At 48.5% G+C, this 22,642-nt stretch overlaps 1 protein-coding gene and 1 non-coding gene across 32 annotated transcripts in view; both read right to left on the bottom strand.

Annotated features, from left to right (window-relative positions):
- Positions 1-7,342: 7,342 nt before the first annotated feature.
- Positions 7,343-22,642, bottom strand: part of FHAD1 (forkhead associated phosphopeptide binding domain 1) — a 148,624-nt gene continuing 133,324 nt past the window's right edge. For 9 of the 31 annotated variants that reach the window (XM_035307802.3, XM_035307801.3, XM_035307811.3 and 6 more), the window contains 4 exons: positions 18,720-18,800; positions 16,858-16,911; positions 10,915-11,024; positions 7,343-7,529 (listed from right to left, as the gene is read on the bottom strand). In XM_035307802.3, coding sequence (XP_035163693.3) covers positions 7,400-7,529; positions 10,915-11,024; positions 16,858-16,911; positions 18,720-18,800 — 375 coding nt within the window. In that variant the 3' untranslated portion in view covers positions 7,343-7,399. Of the gene's footprint in view, positions 7,667-10,871; positions 11,025-14,865; positions 15,655-16,857; positions 16,912-18,541; positions 18,615-18,719; positions 18,801-22,642 lie in introns of those variants that run through there. The other 22 variants (XR_004745736.3, XM_035307808.3, XM_078330427.1 and 19 more) reach the window with 19 other exon arrangements.
- Positions 9,572-9,678, bottom strand: LOC118143351 (U6 spliceosomal RNA). Its single transcript, XR_004727578.1, has one exon. It is a non-coding gene; the product is annotated as a U6 spliceosomal RNA (small nuclear RNA).

Here is a 22,642-nt window from a genome sequence, read left to right as displayed (position 1 = left end):
CATTTCATTGGTCATTGGGCTTTAAGAAAAGCACTTCTTCAGGATCAAAGAAGCAGTGATGGAAGGAAAAGCAGAGAAACCCAATGAGCCCCGACTGGTGGTGAAACTTCCAGGAAATATCACTTGCCTCTTGATTAGGGGAAATCACTTTTAAATGACCCTGAGTCCTGTGCCCCAAGCATAGATTCTGGCAGAAAGAAACGAGCTGGACTGATGACACACTATGGCATCTGGTCATGGGGAAAGAATGATCTTCAGGAAAAATCACACCCTTGGCAAAGGCTTTTTACAGAGGCAAGGGCGAGCCGGCCAATTCTGACAATGCTCCAGTGTAGCAAGGGAGCCAGGCACTTAGTCATCATTACTTATGTGTCTTCTCTTCCTCCCACGTCTCCTTGTATAACTGTCTTTTGGGGAGGGGTGAAGTGATATTAAGAAAATCAACAGCGCTTTGAAAAAGGGGCAGGGGGAAAAAACAAGAAGGGGAGAAAGAGTTGGGAAGAGCTCTTGGGTGATGGGGAGATGGCATGGGGATATTCTGGAGCCTGACGGAACTGTGTGGTCCCACCAGCCGGAGATGCTGGGAAAACAGGAAGGAATTCGGGAGGTGGCAGAGATGAAGTTGGCTCACAAAATGCAGGGCTCCCTGAGCACTTTACAAATACCAGCTTGCAAATTAATCATGATGAATACTCCCCGGTCATCAGGAAACCCTTGATGGATGGAGGACAATGCACAGAGATCAAAGTTCAGGGGCAGCACCAATATTCATTTGGGGCAGTTGGAGTGAGAGCAGCACGGGGTGACAGCCTGGTTGGCCTCAGAGGCTTTCTCATCTTTTGCAAGATCTGGAAACCATGCAAAGGGTGTAATGGGAGAGGCGCTGACATCAGGCATTATGCGACCACTGAATGGGGGCAAAGAGGCAGGAGGAGAAGTGAGTGATGACGGGTCAACAGCTGCAGGTAGACCCATTTGCAGGTTATCAGAAACTAACTTAACTATTCAGCTCTCTTTTTGTGGTTACCTTGAACGCTGTGAATCTACTTGAAAACCAGGATGATCCTTCGAGTGAGCTGCAGATGTCCAACTGGGCATGTTTTCTGCTTCGAAGTCACAGGTAATTCGGTGTACAAGTTTAACGCCCTGATAGGCCCTAGCCTTAGCTCCGTTTTAAATTCCCAGAGTGTTTTTGTGTCTGTGTGCATGTGGGGGGAACACCTGAAAACCCAGCAATGCTGCTCCCACAGCGATCTCCTGGGCCCCTTCCAAAGATGGTCATATTATGGGCAGCTGGTTTCGATTTTTACATTTGCAACAGCTACTTGGAGGATTGCCAGCAACAGGCAGGCAATCAGGACATATTTATTAAGTGTACTGGGCACCGGGCACTGGTCCTGGAATTCTCCTGGTTGTAAGCAAGTGAGGGGACAGGGAGGTGAGAGCTAGAATAGCCATTTTGAAGTGTGAGATTTATTGGACCCCATACTGGGCAACTGACTGAGAGAGGCTACCAGTCTTCCAGCTAAACTCGCCTCTGGTCAAGAATCAGCAATTGCTTTCCATAGCAAAGTGTTAATACAATATCTGTTACTCCCAACACAACCTCCTGTGGGAAGGGACCATCTGTCTGCTTTAACCTTGGATCCTCAGCGTCCACATCAGGGTACCTGGCCTGAGGTGAGTGCTGTAGAAATAGTTGTTGAACGAATGCATGAAGACCTGCTCTGCCTAAGGGCTGGGGACAGATTGGGAGTCTTCTGTGTCCCCTCCAGAGCATCTGGTGGCCCATTTTTAGGTCTCAAGGTCACTGCCAAGAAAGAGAAGCTGCTAAAGTGACACCTCTGTGCACCCACATGACTTAACACAAAAGTTAACACGAGCTCTTCAAAAACAAACCTCTCAAGTGTCTCCTGCCTTCCCTGAGGACAGCATTGGTGGCATCAGATAGGGGTTGGGGCTGGGTGACCTGCTGGTCCTTGGCCATCACTGTGGCCCAGAGGTCATTTAAGTAGCTCTCTGCTCAGCACACAGGCAGAGGGAATAGATGGAAGGTAAAGGTAAACACTGCATGTGGCCATGGTGAAGGCACTCCAGAGCCTGGGAAACTGAAAGGGACATCATAAAACCAACACATAATGGACCATTGCAGAGACAGGCAAAACCAGTCAGAAGAAATAGCATGGTGCCCAGGCCAGGGACACCTGACCTAAGGTATTTTGTTTTTTTGAGACAGGAGTCGCTCTCTGTCACTCAGGCTGGAGCGCAATGGTGTGATCACAGCTCACTGCAGTCTCAACCTCCCAGGCTCAAGCGATCCTCCCACCTCAGCCTCCTTAGTAGTAGCTGGGACTACAGGTGTGCACCACCACCCCCGGTTAGTTTTTGTATTTTTTCGTAGAGATGAGGTTTTACCATGTTGCCCAGGCTGGTATTGAACTCCTGGACTCAAGAGATCTATCCGCCTTGGCCTCCCAAATTGTTGGGATTATAGGCGTGAGCCACCACACCTGGATGACCTAGGGTATTAACTAAAGAAAGCAGGTGATTCTTAGGGGGGCTATGAAGCCAGCATGCCTAGAGGAAGGGAATGCACCATGAAGGCATTGTCTCCTGAGGCTTGGTCCAGGAGAGACAGGTCTCTTAGACCCAGTGACAGTGCTCCTAGTGTGCAGATGCACCTCTCTGATGACAAAAGGCAGTGTGGTTGTGATATTTTACATATATAGTTTTTGTTATTGTTGTTTTTGGGACTGGGTCTCACTCTGTCACCCAGGCTGGAGTGCAGTGTTAAGAACACGACTCACTGCAGCCTCAAATTCCCAGTTTCAAGTGATCCTTCCACTTCAGCTTCTTGAGTAGCTGTAACTACAGGCATGCACCACCTGGCTAATTTTTCAAAGTTTTTGTAGAGACCGAGTCTTGCTACGTTGCCCAGGCTGGTCTCAAACTCCTGGGCGTAGGCAATCCTCCTGCCTTGGCCTCCCTCAGTGCTGGGGTTATAGGTGTGAGCCACTGCACCAAGCCTATATTTGTTTTTTTGTCCACAGTTCCTGGCCTGTAACTCCCATGGCTCTTGTTATAGTGAACACGATCTCCCTCTCTGACGTCCTTCTACCCCCTTCACCTGCTCACAGCAGGACTCTAATCTGATTCTGGGTCTAATCTCATTCCAGAGAGGGCTCTGCCGAATACCCTAGAGGAAGGAATGCTGCACAGAGAGGCCGAGAAGAATCTGGACAGACAGACCTTGGTGGGTTTAGATCTCTTTTTGTCCAATCCCATTTTGACACAGTTGTCCATGCTTCACTCATGCTTATCCAATGAAGTTTCCATAACAGGCCTGAGAGGACAGGGTTCAGGAGCTTGCAGAGAGCTAAGCAGGTGGAGGTTCCTCGGGGGGGTGTTTCAGGGAGGGAGTGGAAACTCTGCCCCTTCCCCCATATCTTGCCCTATGCATTTTCTTCATCTGTATCCTTTATTTTTCTGAGACAGAGTCTCGCTCTTGTTGCCCAGGCTAGAGTGCAATGGTATGATCTTGACCCACCGCAACCCCCACCTCCAGGGTTCAAGTGATTCTCCTGCCTCAGCCTCCCAAGTAGCTGGGATTACAGGCACCTGCCACCACACCCGGCTAACTTTTGTATTTTTAGTAGAGACGGGGTTTCACCATGTTGGCCAAAGTAGTCTCAAACTCCTGACCTCAGGTGATCCGCCCACCTCAGCCTCCCAAAGTGCTGGGGTTACAGGCATGAGCCACCATGCCTGACCGTATCCTTTATATCTTTTATAAACAGTCAATCAGTAAATGTGTTTCTCTGACTTCTGTGAGATGCTCTAGCAGACTAATCAGATCCACCGAGGGGTCATGGGAACCCCAACCAGAAGCCTGTGGGTCAGAATTTCTGGAGTCCTGGACTTGTGTCTGGTGTCTGAAGTGGGCAAGTCTTCAGGACTGAGCCCTCAACCTGTGGGATCTGATGCTGTCTCCAGGTAGAGAGCAATGGCATTGAATTGGCGGACACCCGGCTGGGGTCTGCTGCAGAGCTGATTGCTTGCTTGGTGGTGGAGAGAAATCTCCCTCCACGTGTGGTCACAGCATCTTCTGTCTGTGTTGATTGCTTTTGGTGCTGATTGAGAGAACAGGAAAAAGCACATCGAATGGTCTTTTTTCCCCATATTCAAAGTGGTGTAATGGTTAGGAGGTGGGTTTGGAAATCCCAGTGGGGTGACCGCGGCCACGTTACCTTTCTGGCCTCAGTTGCATTGTCTATAAAATGGGATCCTCTCAAGCACTCCTATCTCCTCCTGGAATGCTTGAGAGGATTAAATGAGAAAATTTACGGAAAGTGTTTACTGCAGTGCATGGCACATAGTAAGAGCTCAAAATGGTCCCAATGATGAAGATGACAATAATCTGGCTTCTAGGTAGTCACGTGGCAGGCAACAGCTATGCAGATCCTCATAATCTACTTGGGGTGACAGTTTAACACAGGGGTTGGCAATTCTAGCCCACTTCCTATTTTTATAAATAAAGCTTTATTGAAATGCAGCCACGCTCATTCATTTATGGATCACGCTGCACTGGCAGAGTTGAGTGGTGGTGATAGACACCTGTGGTCAATAGAACATAACGGCCCTTTATAGAAGAAAGGGTATACTATTTGGCCCTTTACAGAAAAGGTTTGTCATCCTGTCCTCGTTCATTAGTAGACAACCAGCTGGTTCCTGGACTTCACCGAGGAAAGTGCTATATTAGGCAGTTGTGGGTATAAAGTCTGGGCTCCAACATTTGCTCTGTGACCTTGGGCAAGTTACTTACCTACTCTGGGCTCATCATTTTCACAGAGGAAACAGGAGTGATGACAGTGGGGATGAAGTGGGATACTGTCTGGACCATGCTTTGCATAGTGCCTGATGGCTAGGAAGGACTCTATACGAAGTAGTTACTATGATTAGCTATTATATTTCAACTGACAAAAGGTACAAAGAAACTCCCAGGAAGAGGGTCATTGCTGCATGCTGCTCTCTTTAAAGAACGCCCAGCAGTAATCCCATACAGAGCCAACGAGATATGTGGACATCAAAAGGGAGTGCTCCTATGTAACATACCCAGTAAATTAATGATTCCACTCCCTTTTCATTTAAAGCAGTGGATCAGAATTTGAAAAGGAGTAAAGGTCAAGGCCATGAGGTCTGACTAACATGATAGCATCAGTGCCTGGCCCATAGTAGGCCCCTGGTATCTACTGGCTGAATGGATGGAGCTGGTTGTTTAACTGTAAAACTATCCTCTCTGATGATAAGACCACAGTTACCCAGAAGATAAAGTTTCTGCCTCCAATATTTTTGGGTCTTAGAAAGGAAAACAGTGTGCTAAAGATGACAGGAAACTCAAAACAAGGACCTGCTAATGCTTCTCCCAACTGGATGGAGGCACCGTGATGGATTCCTGGGCAACAGATGGGCAAAGAAAAATGTTTAAAAACAAAAGCTGGGACATAAGGTCATGAATTGGCCCAAAATAACCTGTGACACTGAGCAGACGGATGCAAGCAGTGCACCTGATGGAAATGAGGCCAAGCTGATGAGCTGAAATAGCCTACCCTCACTGGTGCCCTGCGTCCTGCTTCAGGACGCCTCAGCATGGGAAAGAGGCGCGCATTAGCATTATCTGGTTTAGGTTTTCTCACATCCTTAGTGGACTGCTTTCATTCCTAAGTCCCTAAAAAGTTGGAGACCACTCCACTTACCAGGAGCACGCTTTGGAATGCAGATCTGGAAGCTATTTTTTCCCTCCAGACATTTCATGACTCTGGTTTCTACAACAGCAGGCGATGGTGACGTTGCCAAGTTTCAAGAGAAGGGCACCTTATCTGCAAAGTCACGAATCCAAGGATCCAAACGGGCTCCCACTGCCAAGGGCGGAAGGAAGTTGTTTGTCTTAGCTTCTTGAAAGATCAGAAGATTGGGAGGTTTGGGGTATACGGGTACCTCGTTGCACCGTGGTGTACCCCCCAGGGGAAAGACTGCGGTAGCTTCTCAGAATCTGTAGTGGGTGGGGCTGTGTAGCAGAGCGTCTTAGTAAATGCCCATTTGGTTGCAAATGAACAGAAACTCAAACCAGCTGAAGTAAACAGGGGGCATCTATGGGGAAGAAAAGCCAGTTCAACCTCCAAGCCTGACTCTTCAGCTTTGCTTAGCCACTGATTTTCTAATCTTCCTCATTTCCTTCCAATAAACTCTTTCTATTTAAGTTAGCCACAGAAAGTATCTGTTGTTTACAGCCAAGGGATCTTGAGTGATACAAAGGGTCCTAGTGGAACCCAAGGGCAGGCATTGGAACTGGCCTTCCCAAGAAAGGAAACTGGGAATCAGAAAGTCATTGGGAATCAAGGTAACTTTCTCTGAGGTCAGCTGAGAATGTATTTAGCTTCAAATGGCAGATAACCCCATGTGAGTAGACTGTAAAAATTTGGAGCCCCTCCCATACTTACTCTGGCTTTATCTGATGGGATATTAACAAACACAAGGCAAGCAGAGACATGAAAAGTGCTTGTGCACTGGGGCCCATTCTTACCTGCTGCTCTTGGGAACCGTGGCCACCACATGTGAACGGGCCTAGTCCAGCTGGCTGAAGGATGAGTGGGCGTGCTGGGCAGAGACAAAGGGTTGTAGTAGAAGGCCTCTCGAGACCGGGTTTCTCAACCTCAGTGCTATTGACATTTTAGATCAAATAATTATTTGCTGTGGGGAGTTCTTTTGTCTATTGTAGATCATGTTTTTAGCAGCACCTTTGGCCTCTACCTAGTAGATGGGCACCTGCCCCTCCCTCATTGTGACAACCAAAATTATGTCCAGACACAGCCAAAGTTCTCTTGGGAGACAAAATTCTCCTTGTTGAGAACTACTGTCCTAACCCAACTCGCCTGCCAAGGCCAAGTGCATGAAAGAGGCCATTCTAAACCACCCAGCCCCAGCCAAGACAGTCCTGACAGGAGTGTGTAGCTTGACCTGTGGAATCAAAAGAAATAATAAATATCTGTCTTTTTCTTTGAGATGGAGTTTCACTCTTATCATTCAGACTGGAGTGTAGTGGTGCGATCTCAGCTCACTACAACCTCTGTCTCCCAGGTTCAAGCGATTCTTCTGCCTCAGCCTCCTGAGTAGCTGAGACTACAGGTGTGCACCACCATGCCCAGCTAACTTTTGTATTTTTAGTAGAAACGGGGTTTCACCATGTTGACCAGGATGGTCTTGATCTCTTGACCTCGTGATCTGCCCACCTCGGCCTCCCAAAGTGCTGGGATTACAAATATATACACTTGACTACAGGGGCTTAAATACATTGGGATTTATTTGTCTTATACAACAGGAAGTACAGAGGTCGGCAGTTCATTCATGATTCAGAGCTCAGCGATGCCACTGGGTGCCCACCCGGGCCTTCTTGTCCCTCCATTCCACTATCTTTTGGCCTGCTGCTGGTGTCTGCTGATCCCCGAGGCAGCTGCTCCAGCTTCCAGTCAGAGCTCCAGGGGTGAGAAAGGAGACAAGACAAAGGGACCAAGGGTGAATGCTTTCTTCTAGAGAAGCTGGAAGGGAAGTCCTCCACAGGGGCTTTTCCTTACATGCCATTGGCCAGATTGGTACAAATGGCCCGCCCTAGCTGCAAGGGAGGCAGGAAAATCACGGTGATTAGCTTTGAGCCTATATGGTAGAGGGAAATGACGGCTGAGCAATGACTAAGTAGATTTAGTATCTGCTGAGGAGCTGTGGTGTTTGCTGCACTGTCTCTCTGGAGTTCTGTGGGTTTTTGTCTCTCCTTGTTGCATATGTACTCCAGCCTCCTTTTTTTTTCCTGAAGACTGGCTTTTTTTTCATGAACACGAGGGGGAAAATGGCGGCTGTAGCCCTGGAACTGCATGAAGACTCTCAGCTCTATATTTGGGGATATGGTACAGTCTAATACTTTCATGTATTACGTTCTTGAACATTTCTGAGATTTTCTAGAGTATCTGTAAAGTCAAGTTATGCTCCCCTTTCTTACTGACTTTATTTATTTTTGAGACAAGGTCTTGCTCTGTTACCCAGGCTGGAATGCAGTGGCAGAATCATGGCTCACTGTAGCCTCAACCTCCTGGGCTCAAGTGATCCTCCCAGCACAGCCTCCCAAATAGCTGTGACTACTGGCACACACTACCACATCAGCTAATTTTTAAGTTTCTTGTAGAGATAGGTTCTCACTATGTTGCCCAGGCTGAAATGGAATTCCTAGGCTCAAGCAGTTCTCCCACCTCCGCCTTTCAAAGTGTTGGGATTACAGGTGTGAACCACCATGCCTGGCCTCTCACTGGCTTTAGACCCTAACCGCATGGAAGATGTGCCTCCTATACAATATCGCACCAAGAATTTGCCCTATTTCCCCCAGGTTCAATCCGTTTAAAAAATACGTTTTTTAAAAATTATTGTGGCTTTTTAAAAATAAAAACAGTAGGCTGAGTGTGGTAGCTCATGCCTGTAATCCCATCACTTTGGGAGGCCGAGGTGAGCAGATCACCTGAGGTCAAGAGTTTGAGACCAGTCTGGCCCACATAATGACACCCTGTCTATACTAAAAATACAAAAAATTAGCCAGGCATGGTGGTGGGGGCCTATAATCCCGGCTACTTGGGAGGCTGAGGCTGGAGAATTGCTTGAACCTGGGAGGAGGTGGAGGTTGCACTCCACCTGAGCGGAGATGGTGCCCTTGCACTCCAGCCTGTGTGACAAGAGTGAAACTCCGACTCAAAAAAAAAATATTAATGACTTCTGGCTCTTCCAATTTTTTTTTTTTTCTGCCTGGCCACACAGGAATGGCAGTGAGGGGATGGATGGATGGAGAGAAGGCAGAGCTTGGAAGCAGCAAAGAGTACAGCAAAGGAGAATGGGGGTCTCTCCAGACACTGTGGAAAAGGCCCTTGTGAGCTGGGCAGCGTGTGCTCTTTGGTGACTGGGGACTTGGTCTGTCCTTGTGGCCTGGACGGTAACAACTAGGCTATGTGGTGTATTGGAATGGACAGTGTGAGATGGAATTAGAAACCTGGGTTCAAGACCGAACTCTTGAGTTTACTGGCTGTGTGATTTTAGGCAGGCCATGTAAGTTCTCAGGGCCTCAGCTTCCTCATCTGTCAAATGGGGAACATAATACTATTCACCTCCTAGAGCTGGGGAGGATTAAATGAGATGTGTTTTGAAAATTGTCGAGTGCTATATAGATGTTAGTCATTATTATGGAAACAATAAAACGGATTGGTGTTCTAAATTTATTATAATAAACTGAGATTTTTTTTTTTTTGAGATTGAATCTTGCTCTGTCACTCAGGCTAGAGTGCAGGTGTGTGATCTCAGCTCACTGCAACCTCCTGGGTGGAAGTGATTCTCCTGCCCCAGCCTTCCAAGTAGCTAGGATTACAGGTCTGGCAAATTTTTGTATTTTTAAAATATATATCTATATATTTTTATTGCATTTAGGTTCCAGTGTACATGTAAAGAACATGCAGGATTGTTAGGCACATACATGGCAATGTGGTTTGCAAAAATGGAACGCTCCACGAATTTGTGTGTCATCCTTGCGCAGGGGCCACGCTAATCTTCCCTGTATCGTTCCAATTTTAGTATATGTGCTGCCGAAGCAAGCACAATTTTTGTATTTTTAGTAGAGACGGGGTTTCACCATGTTGGCCAGGCTGGTCTCAAACTCCCGAACTCAAGTGATCCACTCGCTTTGGCTTCAAGTTTCACTGGTCTCGAACTCCTGACCTCGTGATCCACTCACCTCAGCCTCCCAAATTACTGGGGTTATAGGTGTGAGCCATCATGCCAGGCCATAACTGAGATTGAAACTCACCGTCTCAAGGCCCTGATAGCTCCAGAGTTACAATTCTGCCTGAGGCTCCAGTGTTAAGTTTCATGTTTTCTCAAGTGTGAGTCTGTTGGAACTCTTAGGAGGTTTGATATTTGGGTACATCATGACCCAATGTGGAACCACATAATTATATCTATGAGGCCTGGACATCTGGGCTACAAACTTCTGTTCTTCATATACCTGAGTTTCTGTACACTCATAGGTGGTTTTTTTTTTTTGAGACAGAGTTTCGCTCTTGTTACCCAGGCTGGAGTGCAATGGCGCAATCTCGGCTCACCGCAACCTCCGCCTCCTGGGTTCAGGCAATTCTCCCGCCTCAGCCTCCTGAGTAGCTGGGATTACAGGCACGCGCCACCATGCCTAGCTAATTTTTTGATTTTTAGTAGAGACGGGGTTTCACCATGTTGACCAGAATGGTCTCGATCTCTTGACCTCGTGATCCACCCGCCTCGGCCTCCCAAAGTGCTGGGATTACAGTCTTGAGCCACCGCACCGGCCGTGTTTTTTTTTTTTTTGAGACGGAGCCTTGCTCTGTCGCCAGGCACCAGGCTGGAGTACTGTGGTGCGATCTCGGCTCACTGCAATCTCCACCTCCCGGGTTCAAACAATTTTCCTGCCTCAGCCTCTTGAGTAGCTAGGACTACAGGCACGTGCCACCACGCCCAGCTAATTTTTGTGTTTTTTAGTAGAGACAGGGTTTCACCATGTTGGCCAGGATGGTTTCGATCTCTTGACCTCATGATCCACCTGCCTTGGCCTCCCAAAGTGCTGGGATTACAGGTGTAAGCCATGGCGCCCGGCCAATAGGCGTTTTTTAAAAAGAACCCTTCTTCCCACACTCTCCAAAATATAATATTGTTCAAAATACCAGTCTAGAAAGCGAAACACCAGGGTAACAATCTTTGAAGTCCTACAAAAGCAACTCAGTATTTTGACACAGTCTACACGGAAGAGTCACATAACTCACAGAGGATCACACAAGGCCTGGTGGGATGAGATTTCTCTAGTACCTTCCACCAGGCTTCGAATGCAAAAGGCTTTGGCTGGACTTGTTGGAGGTCTCTTTTCTCAGCATCTCTCTTTCTTGGTCCATCTTTAGGGTGGCTTTTCTGGTTCCAACCTTTGACAAGCAAGAGAAAAAACCACACAAACTCCATTGCAGTGAGACTCCAATTGTTCCACTCACGTGGTTTTCTTATTTTTTATTTATTTATTTATTTTTAACATGAGGAGGACTAGACACTTCCCATGTATTTTATTGTATTTATTGATTTACTTTTTTCAAAAAATTGAGACAGAATCTTGTCCTGTCGCCCAGGCTGGAGTGCAGTGGTGCGATCTCGGTTGACTGCAACCTCTGCCTCCTGGTTCAAGTGATTCTCCTGCCTCAGCCTCCCAAGCAGCTGGGACTACAGGAACGTGCCACCATACCCAACTAATTTTTGTATTTTTAGTAGAGATGGGGGTTTCACCATGTTGGCCAGGCTGGTTTCAAACTCTTGACCTCAAGTGATCTTCTCACCTCATCCTCCCAAAGTGCTGGATTTACACTTAAGGCATTACAGGCGTGAGCCACCACATCTGGCCGGTTTTGTTATTTTTTTAAGAGATAAAATGATTCATCATTATCATATTACTCAAAGATGAACCTTAGAAAGGTTTTGGGGTGGCCGCTCCAGATACACAGATATTGCTTTCTCTTTCTCTATTCTCTTTTTCTTTTCTTGATGCGTGGTCTCCCTCCACCGCCCAGGCTGGTGTGCAGGGGAGTGATCCCGGCTCACTGCAGCCTTGACCTCCTCAGGCTCAGGTGATTCTCCAACCTCAGCCTCCCAAATAAGCTGGGACTACAGGTACACGACACTATGCCCAGTTAATTATTTTATTTTTTGTAGAGACAAGGTTTTGCCATGTTGCCCAGGCTGGTCTCGAATTCCTGGGCTCAAGTGATCTGCCTTCCTTGGCCTCCCAAAGTGTTGGGATTATAGGCGTGAGCCACCAAGCCAGGTCCATTTACATATTTTTTAGTTTGAAACCTAAAAAGTATGGGGAGGGGGGTCGTTACAGTAAACACATTCGTTGTGATGGTGTTCCTCCTAAAAAGCTGTTACTGAACTGAATGTGTCTAATGTCTCTGATAGCTTAGAACTGGGTGTCCAATCTTTTGGCTTCCCTGGGCTACACTGGAAGAAGAATAGTTGTCTTGGGCCACACGGAAAATATATGAACACTAACAGTAGCTGATGAGCTAAAAAAAAAAAAAAATTCCTATAATGTTTTAAGAAAGTTTACAAATTTGTGTTGGGCTATATTCAAAGCTGTCCTGGGCCTCCAGTTAAACAAGCTTGGCTTAGAAGGGCAAAGTGAAGTATATTTAAGGGAGGGTCTGTTTAACCCTTTGAGCACCTCCCAGCTCGCAGGAGGGGGCATTCTGGTGGCCGGGTGTATGACCCCCTCCCAGGTCGTAGTTGATTGGACACTTGGCACAGCTGGGCTTTTCTGATGCCCACTCCCAAGAGTTGGGGTAATGGGTTGTGAGATGCCACTTGCTCCCTGAGCTGGCCCTTTTAACTGGGGGCCTGGGAGGTTGTCCCTTCCTGTCACACAACTAGAGAGAGAAGAAATAAGCAGAGGGGCAGTATAGAGAAATGACATGGATACATGTGTGTGCCCGAGTGCGCGCATGGACAAGAGACGATGCCTGGGATATCTTCCTAGTTCTCTCCTGGAGCTTTTATGAGGCATTTATTTCTGTATTGTTATAAAAGGCCCCCACTGTGCCCCCTTTCTGAGTAAGTTTTTGTTAACTGCAACCCAAGGTCTCTCTCTCACACAATTCTGGAGACACCGTGGACACTGTGGTTTGCAGGTTTCTTTCCAACAGGATTCACCTTGCCAACCCCATCTCCTGCAAAGCCGTGCCACCAGCCTTCAGGCTGCACATATATCTGGGGCAAGAGGGCTGGGTGGCCAGTCTCATTTCAGCTCTGCCACTCGCTATGTGACCCTCGGTTTCCTCATCTGTCAAACAGGGATGAATATGGATCCTGCCTTCCTCAGAGGGCGGAGAGGAGATTCTGGGAGGATTTCCATGGAAGGGTCTGTTAGGACCATCTCTTAAGCTCTTTGCACCTTAAGATGGATTTAAAAATCACCTCCTGAGGGCCCTGATGGGCGCCTCGAATGCATTTTGAGACTCTGCATTCAAGATCTTTTCAGGGCAAGAAAGGGTAAGCCAGTCTCATGCCAGCCCACATATTGGTCTGAATGCCCAGGGAAAAAGAAAACAGCAAACTCAAAAGACTTCTCCCTAAACAACTCTCTTACTTTTATTCCTTTCATTTGATTTTCAATCAAATTGCTGACTGTGGGTGGTTTCCAAATGCCAGTGCCCTGACCGTGTGGAGTTGGCTGTCAGAGCTGGAGCCAGGGAGTTTGTGAGAGTCCTGGGTCCCCAGGGCTGCCAGGAGCATGGGATGGGAAGCACCACAGAAGGGGCTTTGGTTCTCTTTTTGAAGCGACAAGGGACGGGGCAGCAGAAGGCAGCCTGGACCGCTGACCTGGGAATGGGGGATGTGAAATGCACAGATTCCGCTTGAGATATTTGGAACCACGTGCCTCACCCTTAGAATGAGAAGGCATGGATAGAAGCCAGTCATTTAAATAGCGACACCCAGGTGTGAATGAACTCAGGCCATCCTGGGGTGGCTGCTTCAGGAAACTGCACGCCTCAGCCCTAGGAAGCCCCCTGCCCACTCCCACACTGCCTCGGGTCTGGGTTTAAACATCCCGTCCTCAGGGAGGCCTCTCCTGTAGCTTCAACTGGGGGTGAAGGGGTCTCTGTGACATATGCTCAGCTCAGTCCAGGGGCCTTTGTCTTCCAAACACTGGGCATAAAGTTATTATTTAATCAATATGTGTATTTACTTAAAAAAAAAAAAAAAAAAAGAGGCCAGAGGTGGTGGCTTATGGCTGAAATCCCAGCACTTTGGGAGGCTGAGGTGGGAGGATCACTTGAGCCTGGGGGCTGCAGTGAACTGAGAGTGCACCACTGCACTACAGCCTGGACCACAGAGCAAGACCCAGTCTCCAAAAAACAAAACAAAACAAAAAGCCCAGGACCGTAAGCCAGGCAGGCAGGGATCTCTATGTCTTCATTGATCTAACTCTGTGTTTCTCAACCTTTCTTTAATTATCAACCTCACCCCCTGAGAATTCTTAGAGGTTTTTTTCTAACCCCTTGTGTGTGTGTGTGTGTGTGTGTGTGTGTGTATCCACGTCTATGAAGATACGTCTATTGCTCTAAACATAAACAATGAATTTTGGGCCAGGTGTGGGTGCTCCCTCCACTTTGGGAGGGCACATCACCTGAGGTCAGGAGTTCCAGACTAGCCTGGCCAATATAGTGAAACCCCGTCTATATGAAGAATACAAAAATTAGCCAGGTGTGGTAGTGCACACCTGTAATCCCAGCTTTTCGGGAGGCTGAGGCAGGAGGATTGCTTGAACCTGGGAGGTGGAGGTTGCAGTAAGCTGAGATTACGCTACTGCACTCCAGCCTGGCCTGGGTGACACAGTGAGACTCTGTCTCAAAAAAAAAAGAAAAAGAATTTTTGCCCCATCGGGGGTGATGCTGTCCGCATTGAGCGTCACTGAATCTTAACACCTGGACAGCCCCTGCCATGCTGCCATGTTGCTGACTCTTAATATCTGTTGCGTGAGTGAGTGCCAGGACAGTCTCTGTGTTCGCCCTTCTCTCCTCGGTGCTTAGCATGGTAGGTGGCCTAGCCTAGGTACTCAGTAGGTACTTGTTAACTGGAAGATTTCTCTTTTTAGCATATAGCCCACAAAGAAAAGACTGTTGGTCAAAAAAAAAAAAAAAAAAAAAATCAATGAATGGTATTTTGAAAGACAGAAAAAAACCCATAGGTCCTTGAAAAGAAAAGCACAAATCCAGTTCGGAAGCTTACCAGCGATGGACACTTTTTTATGAGCATACAAGTCTGAAAGGCTGGATTGTCCACATCCCACCTTCCTCAGGGTGGTCATGATGACTCACTCCATCACCTTAAGGACTCAAAGGACGGAGACCCCAAGCTATGTGTTGCAAGGAACCTGGAGAAAACCTTTTTGCACCAAGGAGGTCCAAGACATCAAATCCTTTGCCTTTTGCATCAAAGAAAAATGGACTCTTTTCTCAAGCCGTGTCTAGGGGGCTGGATAAATGGGAAGATCACTCTGTTTTCAGGCAAAGCTCCATCTGCCCCATTCTGTTAAGCCTAAAATTGCAGGGGGTTTCACATCTAAGAGGAACACAATATCCCTACATCCAGGGCTCATCCCAATGTCAACAATCATTTACATCGCCATGTCATTCTCAGCCACACCTGGCGGCGGGTGGTGTCTGCCTGCTCCAGTCTCTCCCAAGTGTGTGGATGTAACAGGCCTCCCCTTCGTTCCCACTTTGCAGGTGGCAAAGGTCTCAGGTCCAGGGAGACCCTGGGGACACTCTCTACCCTCCTAACATCCAGAGCAGCAGCCACCTTCTGGTAGTCTTCGGACAATAGTGTCAGTTAAGAAGAGGCTTCTATTTTCCAAGAGTGTCCCCTGCATAGAGTATCTTCAGTTCTTCCAATGATAATTTTGTCTCAGGGTAACTGTGGCCTTTTATCAAATTTGTTCAATAAGTCTCTCTTATTCGACCAAAATGTGCTTCGCTTTCAAGCTTCCTGAGAACTTGCCTCTACTTTCTGCAAAGCGAGAGTGGATTGAGTCAATTCCAGTTCCAGGGCTGATGTGTGAATGGCAATGATTCAACGTGTTTAAGATTTCATGGATTTGGCCCACGCCTGTAATCCCAGCACTTTGGGAGGCCGAGGTGGGTGGATCATGAGGTCAAGAGATCGAGACCATCCTGGTCAACATGGTGAAACCCCGTCTCTACTAAAAATACAAAAGATTAACTGGGCATGGTGGCGCGTGCCTGTGATCCCAGCTATTCGGGAGGCTGAGGCAGGAGAATTGCCTGAACCCAGGAGGCGGAGGTTGCAGTGAGCCAGGATCGCGCCATTGCACTCCAGCCTGGGTAAAAGAGCAAAACTCCATAAAAAAAAAAAAAAAAAAAAAAAGATTCATAGACTTGATTCTCAACTTTAAAAAAAAGTATTCATCCGGGCATGGTGGCTCACTCCTGTAATCCCAGCACCTTGCGGGGGAGGGCCGAGGCTGGAGGATGGCTTAGGTCCAGGGGTTGGAGAACAACCTGGGCAACACAGCGAGGCCCTCTCTCTTAAAAAACAAAAAACGAGCTGGATGAGGTGAGTCACGCCTGTAATCCCAGCACTTTGGGAGGCCGAGGTGGGCAGATCACCTGAGGTAAGGAGTTCAAGACCAGCCTGACCAACATGAAGAAACCCCATCTCTACAAAAATACAAAATTAGCCAGAAGTGGTGGCGCATGTCTGTAATCCCAGCTACTCAGGAGGCTGAGGCAGGAGAATCACTTGAACCTGGGAGGTAGAGGTTGTGGTGAGCCAAGATTGCGCCACTGCACTCCAGCCTGGGCAACAAGAGCAAAACTCCATCTTAAAAAAAAAAAAGAATTCTAGAGGATGCTTCCTTGAAATTCAAGAGAAATGCCATCCAAACTATATCAGGTTTATTACCTGAAGGAGAGCAAGAAGCACTCGCCTGGTGTTGAATCTGCATTGAATTCCACTGAGTTCTCATACTTAGTTTTGTGGCTCTGGACAAATTAAAGTCTGTGAGCCTCAGACACCTCCTCTGTAAACTGACTCACCCACGGGGTGCTGTGAAGATTGAATGAGAGAATGCATGCCGAGTGTGTGGCCCTGTGCCTGGCGCATACTAAGGGCTCCAGGCAACAGGTGTGGTATTCATGACAACTGGGGTTCCTGCTGACATCCTATTTTCTCTCTGCTCTTTCTGCTCACCTGGGAATTTGGGTTCTGCATCCTGTTCTTCACCATCTCTACAAATACTCGTCTCTTTAATATAGAAAGAACAGGAACAAAATTAAGCTTAGATTCCTCTTTGCCTTTTTCATCAAAGAAAAATGGATTTTTCTCAACTTTCAGATGCTACCCATTTGGAATGCTGGGGCTTCCCAGGGACAGCATTTTAAATGGGAAGCATCTGAAAGTTGAGGAAAATCCATTTTCTTAACAAGAAGGGGGTGCAGCTTTTGGGAGACCTGGAGCCCCATCTTGCTGAGTCTCTTGGTGGCCTCTGTTCCAGATTCCAGCAGAGGTAGAGGCTGCTCACCCCAGGGCCTGTGAGGAACACTGCTCTTCTTGGAGGCCACGTTTGTTTTAGCAGGAGGCCGCGCACCCCAGAGCAGGTGGACGGGGTTGCAGAGGCTCGGTGGTTCACACCTCCACATCCCAGTGGCTCAGGCATGGTGGAGCCCATGATGGTTGAACCCCCCCTCAGGGGGCCTGTTTGAATGCTATTGTCACCTGGAATCTGAAGCCTGCTATTTCCCTGGGTTTGATTTACAATTGCTGACCCTGGGGTCCTCAAGATGTGGCACCTCAGGGACAGTTCTCCTTGAAGAAAGAGCAGCCCCAGATACTGGGGACACCTCAGATAGGGAGGGAGCTGGGCCCCCCTCTCAGAGATCCCCAACCTTCTGTAGGGGTCGCCAACCTCATGCCTACAGGGGCCAGGAAGTCAAAGAAGCCGGTGAGATGGAGATGACAGCAAACCCGGGTCCTTTCTAAAGGGGCTGGAAGCTGGTGGCGTGTTGGACTGTGGACCTAGTGTCCCCAGAGTATCCAAATTTCCCAAAGAAGCCAGAAATCTGGAGTATTCTGGTAAAGTGCCTTTTTTTTTTTGTTGACGGAGTCTGGCTCTGTTGCCCAGGCTGGAGTGCAGTGGTGCAATCTCAGCTCACTGTAACCTCCGCCTCCCTGGTTAAAGTGATTCTCCTGCCTCAGCCTCCCCAGTAGCTGGGACTACAGGCGCCCGCCACCACACCTGACTAAGTTGTATTTTTAGTAGAAATGAGGTTTCACTGTGTTAGCCAGGATGGTCTTGATCTCCTGACCTTGTGATCCGCCCGCCTCAGCCTCCCAAAGTGCTGGGATTACAGGCCAACCTTTACTGGACTCAGCGGGCTGTGATGATATCGATCTGTCTCAAGAGCTGTTCTCAGCCATGGCTTAGGCCACGTCACGGCTTCTGAAGCCGGTTCTTAAAGATGCTGCTCTCTATGTCACACAATGTCCCCTCAAGGGGGAGAGTCCAGCAAGGCCTTTGTTCTAAGAACACTTGCAAGTATCCATCCATTGAATCTTAGGAACACTGTCAACTGCCACCAAGTTGGTTTCCCTTTTCTGGTTGGCTGCCAGGAAGGTGGAGTCAAGCAGGGCTCCCCTCCGGGGTGGAAGTGCTGATGCGAGGCACTTTCAATCTCCTTAGTTCCCAGCTCCGTTTTGTAACCACTCCCACCTTCTTTCACCCTCCTCATTTCATTCTTAGGACAGGGATTCCTGGGGCTCCGCGCTCCTCCCTTCTTCTCTTACAGCCTTGTCTCCAAGTCGCCAAATCACTTAGTGGCCCTGGCTGCTCCATTAGCTAAAGCTGTGCTGGAATGTCCCCTCTGCCTTCTCTCACCTCAATGGACTGGGCTGGACACTGGCTTGTCTCTTAGGTTCTGCATTCAAACTGCAGGCAGGTGGGGCAACAGCTGGGGAGGGAAGGGAGGGAGGTGGGCGTTTGCACACCATGAGCTCTTACCCCCTGTTGAGATTGCCTCTACTCTGTGTCTGCAACATCAGAACACTTCCCCTACCTGCCTCTCTTTCTCTTTGAAGGCACAGTTGCAAGGTGTCGATTCTTTTGTGTTTCTCGGTTCATGCTCCTCTACACGCTCCTGAGTGAAAGTATCAGGTTAGCAAGAGAGTGCTTAGTGTGTCCTTACCTGTTCCCATCTGGGATGTGCCTCTGAGGTTTCTAGGAGACGCTAGGACTCGCTGAATAGGTGGGCAGGAGATTAGGGGATCACTGCGGGGGAGTCTTTTTCTTTTTCTTTTTTAGTTGAGACAGGGTCTCACTCTGTCACACAGGCTGGAGTGCAGTGGCACGACCACGGCTCACTGTAGCCATGACCTCCCAGGCTTAAGCAATCCTCCCACCTTAGCCTCCCAAGTACCTGTGACTACTGGGTGTGCCATCACACCCAGCTAATTTTTAAAAACTTTTAGTAGAGACGGGGTTTTGCCATATTGCCCAGGCTGGTCACCAGCTCCTGGGCTGGCTCCCCCTGAAATGTTTCTACTGAAAATTCCAGCCATCCTCCTACATCAGCCTCACAAAGTACTGGGATTACAGGTGTGAAATCACCACGCCCAGCTAATTTTTTATTTTTTTTTGTAAAGATGGGGATCGTGCTATGTTGCCCAGGCTGGTCTCAAACTCCTGGCCTCAAGTCATCCTTCTGCCTCAGCCTCCCAGAGTGTTAGGATTACAGGTGTGAGCCACCGCACCTGGCCTGGTGCCTGTTTCTTGAGCCATCTTCTATGCACACACTGCAGCAGTCTAGCCAGATCTTACTTCTCCATCCTTGTGAGGGCCTGAGATCACACCCCCAACTCCTATCCCATTCTCATCCTGCACATCTACCAATTGCTACTTTTTGGTCAAAAACACATAGTGGCACTGAAGAAACCAGGATCTTGAAAATACCTGGGCCCAAGAAAATCTTGGGAAACGTTGAGTTCAATGAAACAGTACTGATATGCTGGCCGGGTGCGGTGGCTCATGCCTATAATCCCAGCACTTTGGGAGGCCAAGGTGGGCAGATCACTTGAGCCAGATCAGCCTGGCCAACATGGCAAAACCGCCGTCTCTACTAAACTACAAACATTAGCCAGGCGTGGTGGTGGACACCTATAATCCCAGCTATTTGGGAGGCTGAAGTTGGAGGATCGTTTGAGCCTGGGAGGCGGAGGTTGCAGTGAGCCAAGACTGTGCCATTGCACTCCAGCCTGGGTGACAGAGCGAGACTGGGTCTCAAACAACCAAACAACACACACACACACACACACACACACACAAAGGAAAACAAGAAAAAGAAAAAACAGCATGATTGAGAGGTCCTGTTTGCTTATGGTGTTACACGCGTGCCTTCATGGGATTGACCCTGTGAGTTAGGCACATTTTTATTTTCATCTCAAAGATGAGGGACTTGAGCTCACAATGCAGAGGTCAGGGGGCTCCAACCCAGCTGAGACCACTCGGCAAAGCTGCGGCCAAGCCCCTTGGGCAGGATTTGATTGGCTGGAGCCTGGAAGGGGAGCCAGAAGCAGCTAGGGCATTTCAGTGGTTCTCACACTCCAGTCCTAATGAAGGCCCAAGAAAGAGCTTGCATCCTTCTCCAAGGGCAACTTCTGTGCATTTAAAATGTTTCTATTGAAAATTCAGTCTTAACCATTCATGAAAAGTACTGGCTCTTTCTTGGCTGTGGCCCTACTTGTATTCACCAAATAGAAAAGGCAGCTTTACAAAGGCGCTGCCGGCTCTAGGAGGACCCGGGAAAAAGTCTCAGGGTCTGCAGGATGCGCCAGCGGGCAGGAAGCTCATTGAAAGCAATTCGGGCCTGTCCCCCACCCCCGAGTGGCCTTTTCTCTTCCCCACAGTAACCAAGTAACTGAGCTTGCTCTGTGCCAGGTGCTGCCCGAATTGCACCATTTATCTGCCCCACGAAGCAAGTCCTATCGTGACTGTCACTTCACTGTTGCTGTTTTTGAGAAACTTGCGACAGAGGCAAAGTCACATACTGAGGCTCACTCGGGGCAGAGATGGGCTTGAACCCTAAGCCTTGCCTGTTTCACTCCAAAGTCTGCCTCTTATCTCTGAGAGACTCTGCCACCTTATTTAGCGATGTAGGAAGTGGACTAGATTGGGCACAGTCTGGGTCATCATCACTGTCACACAGTCATTGCAGGAAGCTGTGGACCCAGGGCATCTCAGAGCCAGGAGGCTGATGACCATGAGATTCTCTGAGAATGACCAGTGCTGAGGCTTTTCCCCACATTTTATGATTTGCACAACCAGAGGTATTCGTATAGAACCATGTCTTTTTTCTATTTTAAAGGAGACAATGTCTTGCTCTGTCGCCCAGGCTGGAGGGCAGTGGCGTGATCAAAGCGTACTGCAGCCCCAAACTACTGGGCTCAAGTGATCCTCCCATCTCAGCCTCCCAAGTAGCTGGGACTACAGGTGTGTGGTGCCACGCCTGGCTAATTTGTTTTATTTTTATTTGTAGAGGTGGTGTCTTACTATGCTGCCCAGGCCGTTCTCAAGGGATCCTCCTGCCTCAGCCTCCCAAAGTTCTCATGTTATAGATGTGAGCTATCATGCCCAGCTGGAAGTATGACTTTTGACTCTGGGAAGTTCTGCTCAGTGAAGAGATGTTCAAATGTTAAAACTACAGCGGTCGCCTGTGTGTCAGGGTGGGCAGTTCTGAAACCCAAGGTTAGGAATTTCGTTTCCCAGCGCCTCAACTGCTCCAGCTTTATGAAGGGGTGCTGAGATTTCATACAGGAGACTTGGAAAAATATCGACTCCTTGTGAAAATATTAAGTGTGAAACTTAAAAAAAGGAATTCTACTTTCCTTTAATTTCCTTTAATGAAAATATACTCCTAGGAAGCAGCTGCTGCCCAAACAGATGTATACAGGTTCCCTTTGGAATCTTGCAACACTGGGGAAAAAACCTGTTTTTTTTCTGATGTCGTCAAACTCTTGAAGAACAAGAAAAAAAAAAGAACTTTTTTTCCCCTTAACAAACAAGAGTTTCTGATAACATGTTAGTCACAAACCTTAAATTCAAACTGAGCCCAGGGGTGAACCCCGAGAGAAATGATGATGGGGTAGATGAGTGAATGGGCTGGGAGGGCCAGGATCGGAGGTCGCTGAGGTCCCGTTTCTGTGGCTAAGTAGCGGGTGGCACCGCCCTCTGCCCTCCTCAGTTTCCCCTCTCAGTGGGCAGATGCCTGGCAGCCCTCCTTGCAGTCTGGCATGAGGTGAGGGTGGGCCCTGCCCTGGGTGGTGTGCCTGCCAGCAAGTGCTCCGTAAATCACCCCATCAGCCTTGCTGTGACGGTGGCTCTACTTTCTGTCGGAATCTTGGCTACGTTGTGAATTCCATGAATTCGAAAGTTCCCAGCTCCAGCTGGGGACCCTGACGCAGGTTTGGCTTGGCCACCTAGGACCTTCCTCCTCCTGCTCCGTGGCAGGCTGGCCAGCCCGCATTGTGTGTGCGTCTGTAAGGCAGCCATGAATAATGCATGTGGACTGATTATGTAAATCTGCAGGTTTTCTTTCATTTTCAGCCAGTGCATGATAATGGGCTTTTTGGGGCCCTCTGCTATCCCATTCTGTGGTTTGGTGCCTGTGCTGTGGGCCTGGCCTGCCAAGCCCTGGGGGACGCTGCCTCACTGCCTCAGGAAGAAGCGAGCTCTCCAGCGGGCACATCAAAGGACAGCTCACCCTCTGTTGCTGCCAGATCTCCCAGGCATGGCACTGCGTGAAAGGAAACCATCCCTGCCTGAGGGAGCCCCACGACATGTGCAGACGAGTGGGGGGTGGGCTGTGATGTTTAATTCAGAGTGGTGAGTGCTAGAAAGGCCATGTCCAGAGCAGGACACCACCTTTATTTTTGGGGCTGCAAGCCAGGGAGCCTGTGGTCTGCAAGGTTTGGGGGTTGAAGGCCA

Source organism: Callithrix jacchus, chromosome 7 (genome assembly GCF_049354715.1).
Source record: "Callithrix jacchus isolate 240 chromosome 7, calJac240_pri, whole genome shotgun sequence".
Classification (NCBI taxonomy): domain Eukaryota; kingdom Metazoa; phylum Chordata; class Mammalia; order Primates; family Cebidae; genus Callithrix; species Callithrix jacchus.
Note: the sequence above shows the minus strand (reverse complement) of the source record. Positions and strands in the feature narration are given on the sequence as shown.